The sequence below is a fragment of the Giraffa tippelskirchi genome, chromosome 13 (assembly GCF_054371585.1).
Source record: "Giraffa tippelskirchi isolate mGirTip1 chromosome 13, T2T-mGirTip1v1.2.pri, whole genome shotgun sequence".
Lineage (NCBI taxonomy): Eukaryota > Metazoa > Chordata > Mammalia > Artiodactyla > Giraffidae > Giraffa > Giraffa tippelskirchi.
This window is the reverse complement of record NC_137287.1, coordinates 38,597,329-38,617,455: the sequence shown is the minus strand read 5'-3', so window position 1 is coordinate 38,617,455 and position 20,127 is coordinate 38,597,329. Positions and strand designations below refer to the sequence as shown.

General features: G+C 43.7%; 3 protein-coding genes and 1 non-coding gene across 4 annotated transcripts in view; 3 read left to right on the top strand and 1 right to left on the bottom strand.

Moving 5' to 3' along the window:
• Positions 1 to 143: 143 nt before the first annotated feature.
• The window catches only part of ZNF200 (zinc finger protein 200), a 42,088-nt gene continuing 22,104 nt past the window's right edge, over positions 144 to 20,127 (bottom strand). The window contains exon 5 of the mRNA XM_081555138.1: positions 144 to 1,729. Within this exon, the coding sequence (XP_081411264.1) occupies positions 1,497 to 1,729 (233 nt within the window). The 3' untranslated portion in view covers positions 144 to 1,496. The remainder of the gene's footprint in view (positions 1,730 to 20,127) is intronic.
• On the top strand, positions 257 to 329 carry TRNAR-CCU (transfer RNA arginine (anticodon CCU)). Its single transcript has one exon. It is a non-coding gene; the product is annotated as a tRNA-Arg (tRNA).
• LOC145531758 (olfactory receptor 1F1-like) lies at positions 7,823 to 11,832 on the top strand. Its single transcript, XM_081555139.1, has one exon. The coding sequence runs from the start codon at positions 9,930 to 9,932 to the stop codon at positions 10,866 to 10,868; it is 939 nt and encodes a 312-aa protein (XP_081411265.1). The 5' UTR covers positions 7,823 to 9,929; the 3' UTR covers positions 10,869 to 11,832.
• On the top strand, positions 17,165 to 18,103 carry LOC145532225 (olfactory receptor 1F1-like). The gene has a single exon (XM_081556823.1). The coding sequence runs from the start codon at positions 17,165 to 17,167 to the stop codon at positions 18,101 to 18,103; it is 939 nt and encodes a 312-aa protein (XP_081412949.1).

The window sequence follows — 20,127 nt, the reverse complement described above, 5'->3', positions numbered from 1 at the left end:
GAGGAGCCGCGTGAAGGCAGGGAGAGGAGGGCGCAGCAGGCGTCGAAGGCGCGGCGCGCACAGGAGCTCTGCCGCGAGCCGCGGCTGTCTGGTTTGCTCACGACTCTGTTCCTTGGCGACTTGAACAGAGACTGGGATCTTGTAGAAATTCACCCAGGTTTTTAATAAGCACCCAAACCAATTCCCTGATCACTTTCTAACCACTGGTGATGAGTTATTTCTTCTTCACATGTTCTTGGGAACACTCGTGGCCGCAGCCCCAGTGGCCTAATGGATAAGGCACTGGCCTCCTAAGCCAGGGATTGTGGGTTCGAGTCCCACCTGGGGTAGCATGACAGACGTTTACTTAGACGGGGAGATGCATTTTGGGTCATAGATCATTAAGATTTGAAGATTCCCCACCATCCCTAACAGGGAAGGACAAAGACGGTGTTCCTGTATGTACATCTAAATGGAAAAAATGTGTGGTTGCATATACATCTTAATGTGGGAAAAATGTGTAGTTTCACAAACATCTTAATAGGAAGTGTGTATGGTTTCACATACATATTAATGAGAAATATGTGTGGTTTCATTTGAATTTTGCAAAGCAGTCTATTCTTTGATCCTCTAATTCCAATTCTTTGAATCTGTCTCAGAGATAAAACTATTGATGTAAGTACAAGGATGTTTTATTGCAGCAGTTTGGTAAATAATAAATAAAAGGGAGATGGGAATGGCCATCTGTGGGAGACAGATGGAATACATTTTGCTTCATTAATAGTGTTCAACCTCAGAAAAGTATGTTCAATCTATCCCAGTCTACTTGGAAGTTCTTGCTCTGAAAGGCGTGCGTGATGCCTTTCTTAAAAAACAAACAGTAACTCCCAAGCCGCAGCTGTCCCTGCATGACTGTACAGAAAAGAATCAGGTGTGGATGGACCCAGGAAGGAAGGGGAGAAAAAAGAGACTCTAGCAAAATGCAGAAATACACGGATCAAAAAGTAAACAGAAAATGTGGAGAGCAGACCTTGCCCCTTTGAAATGTGGGTGTGTAAGAACTGAAGGGGAGCTTAGGGGAGAATTGGAAGTAGGGAGGGGGACCAATGATAACGTTGACTTGATCTGGGTTAGGATTGTGGGTGATTTTCTGCCTGGACTTCTGTTATTTCAGTATAGCTGCTTTTGTGACTTTTTATAATCTCACGCCAGGAGAAAGCGCCCAGTGTCCTCAGAAACATCTCTTTTCTTTTCTCTTTCTTTCTTCTTTTAATAACTGAAGAGGGCAAGGCAAGTTTCTGAACAGCGAAGAGAGAATCGCCCCTTAAAAGGCTCCTACTGCACTTCCTGCTTGCCTGTTGTGTTAAAAACTGCAGGCGTCGAGCCTGGTGAAGAAGGAAACAAAAATGAACAGCAACAATTTCCTTTGATCTGGAGTCTGGCCCCGTTTTTTCCTCTTTCTTAGAAATCTAATTTGTCAACTGTGGAATCCTCAGTGCTTGGCATACATTAAGCATTCAATCAACACTTGAGTGAATGGATGACTCTATTAGGCGAATGACCTCTGGTATGTTGGGACACGTTTGGGGTCCAGAGCTTATCGGAAGATGCATGCTCCCCGCCAGGCAGCGCAGCCCAGCTTGGTGGGTTTCGCTGGCTCCAACCGAACTCTTATCCTCCCACAGCAGCTGTCGGTGGTGCTCCCACTTCATCTTCAGGGTCTTGTCAGGAAGTAGGTGCACACTTTCTCCTGAAGGGAGGTAATGTCATTGTGAGCCCGGCTAGCTCAGTCGGTAAAACATGAGACTCTTAATCTCAGGGTTGTGGGTTTGAGCCCCACATTGGGGTGTGTGGTTTTTTTTTTTTTCCTTTTTGCAGGAAAAGGCGTGAAAGCCAGGATTCTCTTAAATACATACCAGAAGGTGTCTTTGAATGAAAGTTTTTAAATTTAGCAAGACTTAGAAAGATGGTATCTATAGTACTATATCAATTTTTAAAAAGGGCAACCAAGAAAACAATTACAAAAAAGAAAACAGAATAAAAAAGGACAGCCAAATATAATCCCTCCTGAGGGAATCCTGGAAGCAGCAAATCTCACATTTGTAATTAACAGTTTTCTAGTAGGGGCTTCCCTCGTGGTCCAGGGGCTAAGACTCTGGGCTCACAATGTAAGGGGACCAGGTTGGGCACTAGATCCCACATGCCTCAACTAAAGACCCCCGCATGCCTCTACTAGACCTTGTGCAGCCAAATAAATAAGTATTTTAGAAAATTTTTTTCTAGTAGCCTCATTAAATTCTGGAGAAGGCAATGGCAACCCACTCCAGTACTCTTGCCTGGAAAATCCCATGGATGGAGGAGCCTGGTAGGCTGCAGTCCATGGGATCTCGAAGAGTCAGACACGATTGAGTGACTTCACTTTCACTTTCCACTTTCATGCAATGGAAAAGGAAATGGCAACCCACTCCAGTGTTCTTGCCTGGAGAATCCCAGGGATGACGGAGCCTGGTAGGCTGCCATCTATGGGGTTGCACAGAGTCAGACACGACTGATGCAACTTAGCAGCAGCAGCATTAAATTCTTAAAAATGAAGTTAATTTTAATAATATATTTTATCTTAACTGTGTTAGTCACCCAGTCATGTCCGACTGTTTGTGACTGTAGCCTTGGACTGTAGCCCACCAGGCTCCTCTGTCCATGGGATTTTCCAGGCAAGAATAACTGGAGTGGGCTGCCGTTTTCCTCCTCCAGGGGATCTTCCCCACTGAGGGACTAAATCCATGTTTCCTTGTCTCCTGCACTGTAGGCAGATTCTTTACCTGCTGAGCCATAACCAAGGTATTATAATTTCCCACGTAATAATATACAAATTATCAGTGAGATGTATTATAGTCTCAACCTTAGTACTTTTGAAATATTGAATCAGATGGTTCTGTGGGGCGGCGGGGGTAAGGGGACTGCCTGTGCATGGCAGAATGTTTAGCAGCATCCTTGGCCTCTAGATGTCAGTAGTCTCCTTGTGACAACCAATGATGTCTCCATATACTGTCCAAAGTCCTCTGGGAGGCAAAGTTGTTTCTGGTTTGAGTCATTTATCTAGAGAATTGAGGGTATACATATTGGTACAAACAGTTCATATGTGGAATCTGACAGGAAGACTAACTTGGAAAGGGCCAGATGGCAGGGTCATTTCATCCTGAGACAGCCAACTCAGAAGGCAGCCTGGTAAGGTCAGGAAATAGGCTGTGTGCAGGGGACTTTGCTGACAAAGGTCTGTACAGTCATAGCTATGGTTCTTCCAGTAGTCATGTTTGGATGTGACAGTTGGACCATAAAGAAGGCTGAGTGCCAAAGAATTGATGTTTTTGAACTGTGGTGCTGGAGAAGACTCGAGAGTCCCTTTTACTACAAGGAGATCAAACCATTCAATCCTAAAGAAAATCAACCCTGAATATTTATTGAAAGGACACATGCTGAAGCTGAAGCTCCAGTACTTTGGCCACCTGAAGTGGCCGACTCATTGGAAAAGACCTTGATGCTGGGAAAGATTGATAGTAGGAGGAGAAGGGGACGACAGAAGACGAGATGGTTGGATGGCATCACCGACTCAATGGACATGAGTTTGCACAAACTCCAGGAGATAGTGAAGGACAGGGAAACCTGGTGTGCTGCAGTCCATGGGGTCGCAAAGAGTTGGGAAAGAGTCAGTGACTGAACAACCACAAGAGGGCTTCACAGATCCGTTAGTATTTTGAGATAGCGGGAGCCAGATTTCTTGCTGGTGGAGTTGGAAAGAGAAGGCTTCAACAAATCCTATGGTGTTGCACTGGAGCTGGAGGTATTAGTAACGTTTTCTGATAACTTGGTAACTGTTGTTTCACTGGTAAAGAGGGTTGGTGGTAGTGACTTCATGAAAGCAGGTCTTAAATGGTATCTTTTCCTGCCTGCAGCCAGCATCTTTTCTAGTTCTATCAGTTTTCTGTATTTCTTAACTGGCATAGTCTTATATAACGAACTTTTCGCTTTCCCCCGTGTCTGTCCGTCGCAAGGAGAGGAGCTGCTGCCCTATAGGCTCATAAGCAAGGGTTGGACGGGTGCAACCGCTCCAGCTTCTAGGTCAGGAGAACAAGCCGACTCAGCACCGAACCCAATAGGCCGAAGGCCCGCAACGCCATCCGTTAAGACGGGCTCATTCAACCCAAGACTACGAGCGCGGAGCCGCCGCTGACTGCAAAGGGGTCGTGGTGTCATGAAGCAGAGATCTGGTCCGCGAAAGCCGGCCCCTTCCTACGTGCGGACCACCAGCCTCACGACCGCGCGGGCCATCCAACGCAGCCTCCCGCACGTGATCCGAAAGAACAAGTACCGCCCGGAGTTGCGCGCGGCCGCCACCCGCAGAGCGCGGCGTCCTGCGCAGCCCGCAGCCTGTGATGGTGAAGAAGAAGTGGACCTGCCCCACCCAGAGCCCCTGGACGACCCCCTTCCCCGAAGCAATGACGTTATCGCCGACTTTCCTAAAGAAGAAGAGAAAGAGGGAGGGGCGGGGGAGAGGGAGAAGGAAGAAGAAGAAAAAGAGTAAATGCTAAGTTCGTTCCTTTCATTGTTCATTTTCACCTTCAGTTATTCAGGAGACCCGGGTTCGATCCTTGGGTCGGGAAGATCCCCTGGAGGAGAGCATGGCAACCCACTCCAGTGGTCTTGCCTGGAGAATCCCATGGACAGAGGAGTCTGGGGGGCTACAGTCCATGGGGTCGCACAGATTTGGACAGGCCTGAGAGACTAACACTTGAACTTATTTATGACAAGTTACCTTAAAATTTTCTCTTTAAAAAATAGCGTTAATATTGATTCACAAATTTTGACATCTTTAATATTTTATAATCACTTATAGGGCTTCCTTGGCGTAGGGAATATGCTATGCACAGGTCTGTACTATAATTAACAGGGCTTCTTTGAAAAATAAAAATGACTTTCTCATCACCCCCAGGCGAAGGGCTGGGAGCAGTAAAAAGTACATCATGGAAAAACATCTTGAAAACAAGGTGTTGAAGTACTGATGTGACTGATGGAAAGCCATTAGTGACTGTTCTCGTACCCAGAGCCTTGAGGGAGTTGCTGAGAAAGGTCATCACTAGCTGAAGGGCTAAACAGAGTCATGAAAGGCCTGAAGGTTTGACATTGAGGACTGTGCATTGTATATCTTTATCCCTGATCTGAGATTATAAAAAACGGATGTCTCTAGAGCACGTACAAGGAAGTAGATGTTAGCAATAAAAGGCATGCAAGGATTACGATCTGGGCTTTTGTTTGCAAGCGGCATCAGCCCCCTGACCCCTACCTTATTTCTGAGTCTTATTTTTCCTTATTCTTCTGCAGCACCGTTCCCTCAGGTCGGTTCGTTGTTGGGCTGGTCCCAACACTTGATAGGACTCTGTGGTAAAGAGTCCCCCTGCCATTGCAGGAGACAAAGGTTTGATCACTGGGCTGGGAGGATCCAAAACGCAGAAGAGCAACTAAGCCCGGGAACCATAGCTACTGAGCCTGAGCTCTAAACCCATCACAATGAGAGGCCCTTGCACTGGCAACTCTGGAGAAAAGCCTGCACAGCAATAAAGACCCAGCACAGCCAAAGATAAATAAATAAATTAAAGAAGTGGTTTATAATCACTTATAGGTTTTTGTTTGGTTTGTTTCACTGCGCTATGCAGCTTGTGGGATCTTAGTTCTCACACCAGGGGTTGAAAACTGCTCCTTCCACAGTGAAAGCCCAGAGACCAAACCATTGGCCATCTAGGGAATTCCCTATTATTCTCTTTGATGCCTAAAATATTCCAGCTTCAACCAGTGGGAGAGCCCTTTCAAGCTAGCATCTTTGTTTATTTTAAAAAATCTCTGTTTATCACAAATCTTCAATTTGAAAAATTTCAATCCTGAAAAAAATTGAAAGTTGAAAGAATAGTACAGGGAATTCCCTGGCAATCCAGTGGTTTAGGATTGCATGCTCTCACTGCCCAGCGCATGGATTGAATCTCTGGTCAGGGAATTAAGACCCCACAAGCCTCATGGCAGGGCAAAATAAAATAAAATAGTACATTAAGCATCATATATGGATATGGTGATCCATTTGAAAGTCATTTGCAGTTCATATATGTCCACATTGGACTTTGAGCATTTCCTTATTTCTTGGCACACACATAATGTCCTAGACTCACTCACCTTACTTTTTTTCTGCCCACACCTGGAAGCAGCCATTTCTGTAAGGAATCCTGTGGCCTTTTAGTAGAGAATGGTGTTTAGAAACCAAGATCTGGGTGCTAGGTGTGCTGAATGATACTGGATTGTCATTAATTATGGTTTTTGTTTTTTTAGTTCACTCTAACTTTTAAAATAGCTTACTAATTTATTCTTGTGTCTTGAGTATTCCCTCTCCAATCCTTTCCTTAACTCAGGTCACTTGATGGAGTGACTCTAGTGGATCATGGTAACTGATATTTATATATTTTATTTTGTTTATATATATAAAAACATATATACTTGTGTTCTGTGTAAATATATGTGGAACACACATATATATATGTTCCATAGCATTCCTTCCCATTTCTTTCTTCCTTTGTTTTGAATATATTTGGGAAGCTCCTCCTCTCCTCCATTTAGTCCTGATGATAAATTTCCATCACTGAATTCCCATATGGAATGGGCTGGGTTTATAACCCAGGTTGACCAGAATACCCCACTTTCCCATCAGGCATGGTTAATTCTGATCTGGGCATATGATTCAAGAAAGATTTATCATAGTCTTGCCTTACAACAGTGCCAATAAACACTGATAGAAGTGTCCTTCGATGGTTAGTCTGGGAAGGTATGAGTTTGGAGGTACTGGTGGCTACCTTCTTGCCACATAGAGAGTGTCTACAGACTGAAGACAAACAGAAGCAAACAGTAGAAGATAGAGAAATACAGGTCCTGATGTCATTATTTGGGCACCTGAATCTAGCCTTGCCTGAAACACACAGGCTTTGCAAGAAGAACTTTGGCCTTTGCAGTTACGTCAACCAATAGAGCCTATTTCTCCTTAAGCTGATAATCCAGTCACCATTCTCCTCCCCCTCCCCAGATCTTTGAAAATTAATTTTGTATGTGGGGACATTGGCCTATTTTTGGAGATAGAATGGAGAGAACTTGATGTCATAGCATGTATCTGATGGGAGACGTGAAGGCTCATTACAGTCCTGAGATTTTTATTTAGAGTTACTGCATGTGTGCTGAGTAACTTCAGCCATGTCTGACACTTTGCAACTACATGGTTAGTAGCCTGCCAGGCTCCTCTGTCCAATGGGACTCTCCAGGCAAGAATACTGAAGTGGGTTGCCATGCCCTCCTCCAGGGCATCCTCCCAACCCATGGATAGAACCCACATTTGTCTCCTGCATTGGCAGGTGGGTTCTTTACCACTAACACCACCTGGGAAGCCCTTTGAGTTACTAGGAACAGGTTAAAGTAAGTAAGTGAAGTAAGTGTTAGCTGCTCAGTCATGCTTGACTCTTTGCGACCCCATGGACTGCAGCCCACCAGGCTCCATCTGTCCATGAGATTTTCCAGGCAAGGATACTGGAGTGGGTCGCCATTTCCTTCTAGGGGATCTTCCCAATCCAGAGATCAAACCCCGGTCTCCTGCACTGCAGGCAGATTCTTTACCAACTGAGCTGCAAGGGAAGCCCCTTGTAGCAGATTAAAGATGTTTATTAAAATGCCATAGTCAGCGTGGGAAATATATTGATGATCAATAACCCAAGTAGTGGATGACTAGCTGGAGGAACTCTCTGATTTCCAAAGGACCTTTTTTTTTTTATTAAAGGAATTCAACTGTCACTTATGACCCAGATGTATGGTTTTTATGAGTAACTCTAATACTATCAACTCAGGAAAGTAAACTGCAATGCATAAGATTAAAGGCTTTATTGGGCATCTTAAAGCTAGAACAAGTAGAGCACTATGTATTGGACTCAGGAATTCTCTGCTCCTCATTAGCATCCCTGTTCTACCAATTTATAAATGAACTCAGCAATGTTTCCTATTTCTACCTCATTTACCCCCAAATTAAAATATAGAATGAAAGATTTTTCCACTGACCCATTGTAAAAATAACTATTGACATATGCAGATAAATATGTGACACTATTTCCAAATGTTATTTATCCAAAACACGGGTGAATAAGCAGAAAACAAAGTGTATAAATATCACAAATACCTTTAACCTCCACCTAGTGGACATGGTCCTAGCCTAATGCATTAATGAAGTTAGAGGTCATGAGTGTTTAACATAAATTACCTCATTTAATCTCACAATTCTACAAGGTGATTATTATTTCTCATTTCTACAGAGAGTGAAATTTTGTAGTTCTCTGAAGATTGGTAGCTTTCTCAAGGTCATACAACTGATGATGAGGGTCTGGAATTCAGTACTGATCTAGGTGATCCAAAGTTTAACCCTTATCTAGCTTTATGTGTATTTCCAAGCAAGGCTAGGTGGGGGATAAAATATAGAATTGGAAGTTTTCTCTAGCAGAAGGGTTGCGGCTACTGATGATCCCCAAGATTGCATCATTTCCAGTGTTGCCAAGTCCTGAAGAAGCAATTATATAACTCTGATGACAGGTCTTTATTATAAGTGTTGGATCCAAAAAAAGCCCACAGAGGAGAGGAGACAGTGACTATCTGCTTGTTTCTAATGAGGCCCTCAGAGCATATGGCCCTAGTGGCCATCTAGTCTCCTGTAAAGAGCTGGCCGTGTGATACTCAAACATCCTTCCCGCACAAAGGGCTATGTCTCTGCACCCCAGCCCCTTGTTCATGCAGACTCAGCCTGAAAAACCCAAAGATGAGTCCCTCTCCTTCAGAAAAAAAATCTGTCACCAGGTCTAGAAAAGAGAAGCAAACATGGGAATTCTGGGGACCACGAAGACTACCATTGTTCCTGGGTAAGAGTCAGATGGGTGGGACTTCATCAATCATTTATTTATTTACGTAAATTTATTTATTTACATCCCTACGGTGTAAAGCCTTAAGGGGGCACTCCTCACTACATCTTCCTTTTAGTGGTTCTGTAGAAATGGTTCTGAGCTCATTTTCAGTTCCTTGAGATTGCCCAGGCATAGCCAGTATGTTCTATCTGTTTATGAGAACCTGAACTGTGGGGAAAACAAACGGACTGAGTTTCTGCCAATCCTTCTGGGTTGTTTCTATTTTAATTTTACGAATTTGTGTTAGGGAGCTCGGCACACATAGCCAAAAAGACTGGCTCAGAGCTCTGTAAATTGCTCCAGAAATTTGAGCCTAGGAAGGAGTAGCAGCGATACTATCATTACCACCTTGGGAGCAGTTTTTGATTGATCGTAATATCATCCTCAGAGCAGGTGTGCTAGGAATGTGTAACAGCTACAGATGAGGTAAGGGAACTAAAAAAATATTCTCTAAGGCAACATCACTAATGATATTAATATCAATGACATCAGTACTCAGTTTTAGGGTATATGCTTACTACATGTCAGTCTCTATGTTAACCATTTACACTTGTGTTATCCAGTACTAGTCATATATAATAAAGTCTCTATTAATATTCCTGTACCTGTAGTGTTTCTGATACTTAACATTAAAAAATACATGATTATGGTAGAAAGTTTAAACATACACAAAAATTATGGACAAAACCACTGTCACATTCTCTCGGTGTCCTTCTAGAGGTACAGCACGTGCATAAGGAAACTGCCCTCATTTTGCTAATACAAGAGGTACAAAACATACCCGGAGAAAAGTGCTAATGCCTCAGCAAGGTGTTAATAATATGGCCTTTCTCCTTGCATTCTTCTTAACTGCCCCATTTTGACCATAGTTTTCCAGGCTTTTGAATTTTTCCTGCTGCTGTCTGCTTCTGGGTCTAGGCTCCCAGCCCCATGGAAGAGGTGAACCAGTTGAGTGTCTCTGAGTTCCTCCTCCTGGGGCTCTCCAGGCAGCCCCAGCAGCAGCAGCTCCTCTTCCTGCTCTTCCTGACCATGTACCTGGCTACGGTCCTGGGAAACCTGCTCATCCTCCTGGCCATCAGCGTGGACTCTCGTCTGCATATCCCCATGTACTTCTTCCTCTGCAACCTGTCTTTCGTGGACACCTGCTTCTCCTCCACCACTGTCCCCAAGGTGCTGGCCAACCGCGTATTCGGGAGCCAGACCATTTCTTTCTCTGGGTGTCTCACGCAGATGTACTTTGTTTTCATGTTCGTGGACATAGACAATTTCCTCCTGGCTGTGATGGCCTATGACCACTTTGTGGCTGTATGCCACCCCTTACACTATTCAGTGAAGATGACCCCCCAGCTCTGTACCCTGCTGGTCACTGGGTCGTGGATCATCGCCAACTTGAATGTCCTGTTGCACACGCTGCTGATGGCTCGACTCTCCTTCTGTGCGGACAATACCATCCTCCACTTCTTTTGTGATGTGACCCCCCTCCTCAAACTCTCCTGCTCTGACAGACACCTCAATGAGGTGATGATTCTGACTGAGGGTGCCCTAGTCATGATCACCCCGTTCGTCTGCATCCTGCTATCATATGTCCTTATCACCTGTACTGTCCTGAGAATCCCATCCAAAAAGGGGAGATGGAAAGCCTTCTCCACCTGTGGCTCCCACCTGGCTGTGGTTTCCCTTTTCTACTGCACCATCATTGCTGTGTATTTCAACCCTTTGTCCTCCCACTCATCTGAGAAGGACACTGCAGCTACTGTGATGTACACGGTGGTGATGCCCATGCTGAATCCTTTCATCTACAGCCTGAGGAACAGGGACTTGAAAAGGGCTCTTGGAAAAGCAGTTGGCAGAAAAATGTTTTCTGTCTGAGGAGAGAATCAAAACTGAGCCTCATCCCCTTGCAGATTTATTTTCTTATCAACTGAGTATCTGTTGAGCCATTTTGTCAAGGGCAGTCTGGAAGGAAACATTTTTATGTCTGTGCTAGGGGCATGTAGAAGACAATCATTATTTATTTGTGGACCTAATTCATCTATAACCCTGCTGCATCTACCAAGTAAGATACTTTTTTTGATGACTAACTTTTGAATTATTTTACATCCACACCCAATTTTTTCTTTTTAAGTGGTATGTTTAGAAAGATACATGTTCCACATATTTTTGAATATTAAAGACACCTGGAAGCTACAGCCCACTGATGTCCAGGTCCCAGCACAGACCAAATAGATCAGAATCTCTGGAAGTGGGGCCCCAATACTGAGATTTTAGAAATCTCGCGATTCCGCTGTGCAGTCAGGATGAAGGATCACTGGTCTCCGTCGTCTTATGTGCTCTCTGTCATGATGAGTCATAAAGATTGGGTCGTAAAAACGCTTACAAGAGTAGTTATGAGACGCAGATAGAGGAACAACCGAGTGAAATATAGGGACTAAAGTCGATAGCAATATTTCAGGTGAGACTCAGAGGCTCAGATAGACTTTTTGGTTCAGAGCATGGAGAGGTGAAGCGACGCAGAATGCGGAAACCCCCTGTGAGCATCTTGATTGGCTGTCTGATCTTAGGGGGCGGGGTCATCCGGGCAATTTTTGATACCAGGAAACCAAATTTTTGCTCTTTCTTCTGCCCGGACCCACGCGCCCTGCTTTCCTCCCTGGCTAGCAAGCCTCTGCCACACCTTCAAACCAAGTCAAGTGCCACCTCTTCCTCCACGAGCCCTTCTGATTCTCGAGCTCTGTTTTTTCTTTGGTTCATTCTTCCCCTCCACAAGGATTTTCCACATATTATGAGACACTCCATACCCAAATTCACATGCTATTCACTTTATCCCCCAGTGTCTGGCACTGCTCTTAGACCAAAGGCAATACTCAGATCTAGCTGAAAGAAAAAAAAAAAATGGATGAATGAATGTCACCTAAACTTTTATCTATTTTGGCTGCGCTGGGTCTTCATTGCAGTGAAGGGGCTGTATTACCCAGAGGCATATACCATGTTAGTTCCCCAACCAGGGATGGAACCCGCATCTCCCACATTGGAAGGCAAGTTCTTTACCCCTAGATCACCAGGGAAATCCTTGCCTTAACTTTTAATTTGAACATTCTTGCTTGAGAAGGAGTTTAAAATTTTCCCCATTTAAAAATCACTTTTGTTACTTGACAGGCAATACCTACATACTATGGAATATAAAAAAAAAAACACTAAGAAGAAGATAAAAATAACTTGTAAATTTGCTGCTCCAAGATAACTTCAGTATTACACATAAATATAGCTTTAGAAAAGTTGGATGCACTTTTCCCATTTAATTTTGTGTTCTCATTTTCCACCTCCTTCTTCCTATGTCAGTAAAAGTCTTAGAAATTTGATTTTAATGGCCGTATAATATTTTATCCATTCGTGGATGCAATTTATTTATTCCTTGATTCTGGACAATTTAAAGTGTCTCTGTGCTATAAATAACACAGCTGTACGCTCCAAAATCACTGCTGATGGTGATTGCAGCCATGAAATTAAAAGACGCTTACTCCTTGGAAGGAAGGTTATGGCCAACCTAGATAGCATATTTAAAAGCAGAGACATCACTTTGCCAACAAAAGTCCGTCTAGTCAAGGCTATGGTTTTTCCAGTGGTCATGTATGGATGTGAGAGTTGGACGGTGAAAAAAGCTGAGCGCCGAAGAATTGATGCTTTTGAACTGTGATGTTGGAGAAGACTCTTGAGAGTCCCTTGGACTGCAAGGAGATCCAATCAATCCATCCTAAAAGTGATCAATCCTGGGTGTTCATTGGAAGGTCTGATGTTGAAGCTGAAACTCCAATACTTTGGCCACCTCATGCAAAGGGTTGACTCATTGGAAAAGACCCTAATGCTGGGTAGGATTGGCGGTGGGAGGAGAAGGGGACGACAGAGAATGAGATGGTTGGATGGCATCACCGACTCGATGGACATGGGTTTGGGTAGACTCCGGGAGTTGGTGATGGACAGAGAGGCCTGGCGTGCTGCAATTCATGGAGTCGCAAAGAGTCGGACACGACTGAGCGACTGAACTGAACTGAACACTTCTTGGTGTAGAAATCTTTGTGTTCCTTGGTGTCACATTTAGCCTACATACCTATTGCCCCAGCTTGGAGTAAAAATTAAGATCATCTTTCCTTTATTTCTTCATTATTTCTGCCCCACCCCACCTGATAATACTATCAGGAAGTTCAGTACCTCTCTCTTGGTGTCAGAGCATCTCAGAAATTCACTCAAAGGGGTCAGTCAGTCTTGCTTTCCGCTGCCAGGGGGAGAGAGAGAACCGGAAGTTGGACCAGCCCAAGGCCATGATTGTGTGAGTTGCTAGAACCCAGTGTAGCTACTGAATCTTGATCTTGTTTGATCTTCTGGAGGCCTGTTTTGCTGCAGCATTGAAGCTCGTGGCTCACATCCCTTTGGGGGTCCACCTCTGGCCTCGGGTCACAGCTATTGGAGGTCAAATTTACTTTATCCTCTATAAAATTCTGACTCTGCTCCATGGTGGCTACATGCACGGGGGCTTCCAGCTCCCCTGTGTCAAACCAGCTCTGCCTGTGAACACCCAGCTCAGATTTACCCTTCTAGCTTTGAGATTCCTCCTGGATCCTTGGGGTCTTTTTTAATGTGGAACGGAGTTCAATCAGGTTTATTCTACATCAAAGCTGTATCTGTGAAACAGGATTCAAATAAGTGTATATAAAGATGATAATATTTGGATATTGATTGATTTGTAAAGTAATGAACATTTAAACTATTTTCTCTATAATATTTGGATGTTGATTGACTGATCTGTAAAGTAATAAACATTTCAACTATTTTCTCTCTGTATATTAATAGATTTTACCTTTTGATTTGATGCTGGGTTATGGAGGGCATGGAGCTTCATGAATGTTATACATTTATCATAGATTGTATCTTTTAGTAACTGAAAGATCTCTATCCTCTTTAATTCTTTTTTCATCTTAAAGCAGGCTTTAGTTAATATTAAAATCACATCTCTACTTCCTTTCAGCTTGTGTTGATTCATTCTCTCAGACTTTCTAAAATAGTTGACTTGATGAAGGGTTCTTTCCCTGTGTCAGTATCTTTTTTTTTTTAAGCTTCTAGTACACTAGAGAAAATTAGAATATAATTCTATACTCAGAAAGAATAGTCAATGATGAATGTCTCCATCTCCCATTCACTGTTAAAAATAAAGGAAACAGACATCCCTGGTAATCTAGTGGTTAATAATCCACTTGCCAATACAGGGGACATGGGTTCTATCCCTGGTCCAGGAAGATTCTACACCTTCCATGAGGCAACTAAGCCTGTTGCCACAACCACTGATGCCTGCACTCTGGAGCCCAGACTCTGAAACAAGAGAAACCATGGCAATGAGAAGCCCTCACAACTAGAGAGTAGCTCCTGCTCTCCACAGCTATAGAAAGTCCCCGTGGAACAACGAAGACCCAGTTCTATGAAAAATAAATAAATTTATTTAAAAAACCACGAGTATAAAATTAATACATGCTTTGTAAGACACAGTTCTCCATGTGTTCATTGCTTTTCTGCACATTTTGTGACCAGAGACATTCACTTTTTTTGTTCTAGACCATTTCTTCAAGGATGTTTCTATAATGAACAGCACTGGAAAATAGAAATGGTGTGTCTTTCCAGAGCAAAGGGCAGATTTTTCACCATCCAGTGTAATAAATGTATTCTTCTGGGGCAAAGTTGGAGAAGGCAATGGCACCCCACTCCAGTACTCTTGCCTGGAAAATCCCATGGACGGAGGAACCTGTTGGGCTGCCATCTATGGGGTCGCACAGAGTTGGACACGACTGAAGCGACTTAGCAGCAGCAGCAGCAGCAGCAGGGGCAAAGTTCAGCCAGGCTTATTCCCAATGACAAGATTTGATTTCCTAAGCTTGAGGAATCCTCTCCTGTAACACATCCATTGTGTTGCTACTTGTCCTTGTTCACATCATTCTATGAGAATCAGGGCTTAGGAACTGGTGTAAATGCGTACTCTGGCTCCTGCTCCTGCTGGGAGTAACACAGGCATGCCTCATTCTATTGCACTACATAGTTACTGCACGTTTTTTTGTTTTTTGTTTTTTTTTTTACAAATTGAAAGTTGGTGGCAACTCTGTGTCAAACAAGTCTCTTGGTGCCATCTCCCCAGAAACATTTGCTCACTTTGTGTCTCTGTCCTATATTGGTAATTCTTGCAATATGTGAAACTTTTTCATTATTATGATAGTTTTATAGTGACATATAATTAGTAATCGTTGATGTTACTACTGCAAAAGATTCTGACTCTCTGAAGACTCAGATAATGGTTAGCATTTTTTTGGCAAAAAACAGTATTTTTAAAGTAAGGTATGGGGCTTCCCTGGTGGTTCAGTGGTAAAAAATCTGCCTGCCAATGAAGGAGACACAGATTTGATCCCTGGTCTGGGAAGATCCCACATGCTGCAGAGCAACTAAGCCTGTGCACTGTGACTACTGAGCCTGTGCTGTGGAGCCCGTGCTCTGCAACGAGAGAAGCCACTGCAATGAGAAGCTGCACCCCACAACTAGAGAGTGGCCCCCACTTGCTGCAACTAGAAAAAAGCCCACACAGCAACGAAGACCAAGCACAGCCAAAAATTAATAAATATATAAAATTATTTTTTTAAATAAAGTAAGGTATGTACATTTTTAAAAAGACACAATGCCACTGCATACTTAATAATTGTGTTGCCCACTTTTGGGCCCCTTTGTACCAAACGATGATGGTAAAAATTATTGTCTAAGGTTTAGATGTAACTCTTGGGTCAAAACTTGAAGATATTAGAAATGAAGCCAGCACTATGGAGACAAATCCCAGACAAAATTCCCTCAAACCTGGGACCTGGCTGATCTGGGCCTGTGTCCATAGATGGAGAGATTCAGTTATTAAATCCTTGTTCTTCTCTCTAATGAGGCTTTTAGGGAATTTGGTCCCAATGGCTGTGAAGTTCTTGAAAACACCTGCTCTGTGCCCCAAATATTTTTCCTGCACAGGGGACTAGGACCATAAACCCCTGCTCCTCACTCATGGTACCTGCCTGTGTTTCCAAGACATTCTAGTCCTCACAATGGATAGAAGCACTGATGACCACTTATCCAGACATGAGGAATGCTTGATGGCAATAAGCACCAACCTCCCCCAGGTAAGAATACAGCAGTGAAGACATTGATATCTATTAAGACAGGAAATTTTTAAAGGAACGTCCACTGCTATGTCTTCCAGATACGGGAAGTTAATAGTAGGAGGTCATGAGTCCACTAAGTGTCACTCAGAATGAACCCAGTAATGATCAACTGTTCCTCTTGTTTCTTTAAGAGCCATGTATGAGTTAGGTGGGTAGGGGAAGAACTGGAGCATTTAAGCAGAGACCATACAGTCAAAGAGTCATGCTGTGTAGAAGCTTGCCTGTTTTTCAGATTTTTAAATAAAAGTTTCATCAATTATGCCTCAATAAACCCTCAATAAAGTGCAGGGGAGAAAGCAATGGTATTTTCATGATAATAATACACCATCAGCTGATTGTTCATCGGCTTCCCTGGTGACTCAGTGGTAAAGAATCTGCCTGGCAATGCCTGCCAATGCAGGAGATGCGGGTTGGATCCCTGGTTCGGGGAAGATCCCCTGGAGGAGGAAATGGCAACCCACTCAAGTATTCTTGCCTAGAGAATTCCATGGATTGAGGAGCCTGGCAAGCGATAGTCCATGGGGTCGCAAAGAGTTGGACACGACTTAGCTACTAAACAAGCAGCTGGTTGTTCTATTCAGGGCTCTTCCAGACTAGTCAGCAGAGACTGTCATTCCCCAAAGCGGCCACACGAGGGCGACCCTAAAGTTCTAGGCGCTCAGTCGTGTCCCACTCTTTGCGACCCCATGGACTGTAGTCCCTCAGGCTCCTCTGTCCATGGGATTCTAATAACATAAGAATCAGTGAGTCCAACAGGGAAAGCATCAGAACTCAGTGTTGGAGATAGGGAGCGTAGGTGGGCTGGGCACAACGGGAGTAGCAAATCTATAAACTGATTAGCAAATGTGATCCTGCCTGGAGCCTGATTTCGCAGCTATTGACCTTCCTTGTCTGGGTTTCTGATTTCGCTGTTGTCTATTCACCCAGATACAGCCTATGAGAGGGGCAAACCAGTTGAGAGTCTCTGAGTTCCTCCTCCTGGGGCTCTCCAGGCAGCCTCTGCAGCAGCAGCGGCTCCTCTTCCTGCTCTTCCTGGCCATGTACCTGGCCACAGTCCTGGGAAACCTGCTCATCCTCCTGGCCATCAGCGTGGATTCCCGCCTGCACATACCCATGTACTTCTTCCTCTGCAACCTGTCCTTCGTGGACACCTGCTTCTCCTCCACCACTGTCCCCAAGGTGCTGGCCAACCATGTACTCGGGAGCCAGACTATCTCCTTCTCTGGCTGCCTCATGCAGATGTATTTTCTCTTAGAGTTTGCTGACATGGACAATTTACTTCTGGCTGTGATGGCCTATGACTGCTTTGTGGCTGTATGCCACCCCTTATACTACTTAGCAAAGATGACCCCCCAACTCTGTGCCCTGCTGGTCACTGGATCGTGGGTCACTGCCAGCTTGAATGCTCTGTTGCACACCCTGCTGATGGCTCGACTCTCCTGTGTGGACAATGCCATCCCCTACTTCTTTTGTGATGTGACTCCTCTTCTGAAACTCTTCTGCTCTGACACACACCTCAATGAGGTGATGATTCTGACTGAGGGTGCCCTGATCATGATCACCCCGTTCGTCTACATCCTGGGATCATATGTCCTTATCACCTGTGCTGTCCTGAGAATCCCATCCACAAAGGGGATATGGAAAGCCTTCTCCACCTGTGGCTCCCACCTGGCTGTGGTTTCCCTCTTCTACAGCATCATCATTGCTGTGTATTTCAACCCTTCATCCTCACATTCTTCTGAAAAGGACACTGCAGCTACTGTGATGTACACGGTGGTGATGCCCATGCTGAATCCTTTCATCTACAGCCTGAGGAACAGGGACTTGAAAGGGGCCTTGCAAAAAGTGATTGGCAGGAAAACATGCTCTTCTTGATGATGGTACCATAGATCTTTCATTGGCACTTGTGTAAATCTTTGCCAACTCACTGAAATGTAGCAATCTATCAGTGTCTACAAATAACTTAGAATAAAGAAATACTCTCAGCAGATACTTATCAATGACCTGGGACTTAAGTACAACCCTTTAAACAGGTAATTACATTTATTTCTAGTTACTGTATTTTAAATTACTTTGCATAAAGGTCAAGTTTTCCTTTCTAAGTGATCACTTTAAAAAGTTACACATAACAAATATTTTTGCATTTCCCTTCTGGAAATGTTCTCAGAAACCACTATTGGTTTTCAATCTCAGATGTATGATATTATCAGCTGTGGAGCTTTGAAAGTATGTATACTAATGCTGGACTAAACCTTGACCAATTAAATCAGTATCTTTGTGCTAGGACTTGGAGATTAGTTATTTTTCCCCCTAAAGTTTCTCTAGGGATTCTAATGCACTTTAAAAGAAAAGATTAATTTGTTTATTTTTTGGCTGTGGTGGGTCTTCTTTGCTGCAGCTGGGCTTTCTCTAGTTGTGGCGAGCAGGGGCTGCTCTTTATTGTGGTGTGTGGATTTCTCATTGCAGTGGCTTCTCTTGCTGCAGAGCAGAGGCTCTAGGTGTGCTGGCTCAGTAGTTGCGGCACACGAGTTTTGTTGCTCCGTGGCATGTGGGATCTTCCTGGACCAGGAATCAAACCGGTGTCCCTTGCTTGGCAAGGTGTATTCTTAACCGCTAGACCACCAGGGAACCCCAATGTACTTTCTGAATTGGCAATTAGCTGCAGTGACTGGAGTGATGCATTTACAAGACCATCTGGATTGCTGGCAATAAGCAACCTAAGGATCCCCAGAGTTGCTGCAGCCAAAGACGGTAAAATGAATTCTCCCTCAAAACCTCCAAAAGGAATCAACTGTGCCAACACCAGGATTTTGGACTTCTAGCCTCTAAAGCTGTGAGATAAATTTCTGTTGTTTAAAGCCATCTGGTTTGTGGCACTTTGTTACGGCACCCTTGGAATCTAATATGGTATCGCCACAGAATTGCTTGCCTTTTCCTGTACAACCGTCTTCTGCAGTTTTTTGCATTCTTCTTGGATCTTCCATTCTGGCAATAAGGATTGGGTCATCTTTTTTGAAATTGTGAAGAAGTAAGAAATTTATGCAAGTTTTGCTGTTGCACTCCAAAGTGCAAAAATTGCAGCCATTGTGTGTAATGAGTGCTTAGTTAAGACAGAATGGCATTTCATTTGTACACTCAGCGTTGGGCACTGGGTCTGGTTCATGTACAGTGTAGAATGTTTCATGAGGAATGAGTAAGTAGCTTAAATCAATTTCCTCGAAGTAGTTATTTTGTGTTTTTCTTCTCATGCTCCCTACCTCAGTTAGACTGTATCTCCACGAGTGCAAGGACCAAGTTTTTTTTCAATTGGCATGTAGTGATTGCTCTATAATTATTATTTGTCTGAATAAATGATTATATGACTGAATCAGTATGGGGAAGTCACTGGAGAGGTAGATGAGAAAGTTCCTGAAGGAGTTGATGGGCTTGGCTCAGATCTCCACCACCTTTCAAGCATTATAGAAGCCTGTATACATGTTTTAATGCAGTTTTTAATGGTTACTTTTTCCGAAAACATTGTCACAAAAATTAAGCCTCTTGCCCTGCTTTCTGTAATTTTTTACTTCTATCCTCTAGCCCCCACCATCCGCTCTCTCAACTCCCTCATCTCCCTTTAAAAGGCCCAATAACCTTTGCAGAAACTGTGCTCAGCTTCTTCCCTTGCTGTCAGTACACTAGTCCCTCCTCCCCCCTTATTCAGTTTCACTCTCTGCAGTTTTAGTTACTCATGGTTAACTGTGGTTTGAAAAATGTTAAATGAAAAATTCCAGAAATAAACAATTCATAAGTTCTCAGTTTCACACGATTATGAGTAGCCTGATGGAATTTAATGCCACCTCTGCTCTGTCCAGCCCAGGATGTGAATTATCTGTTTGGCCAGCACATCCTGACCATTAGTC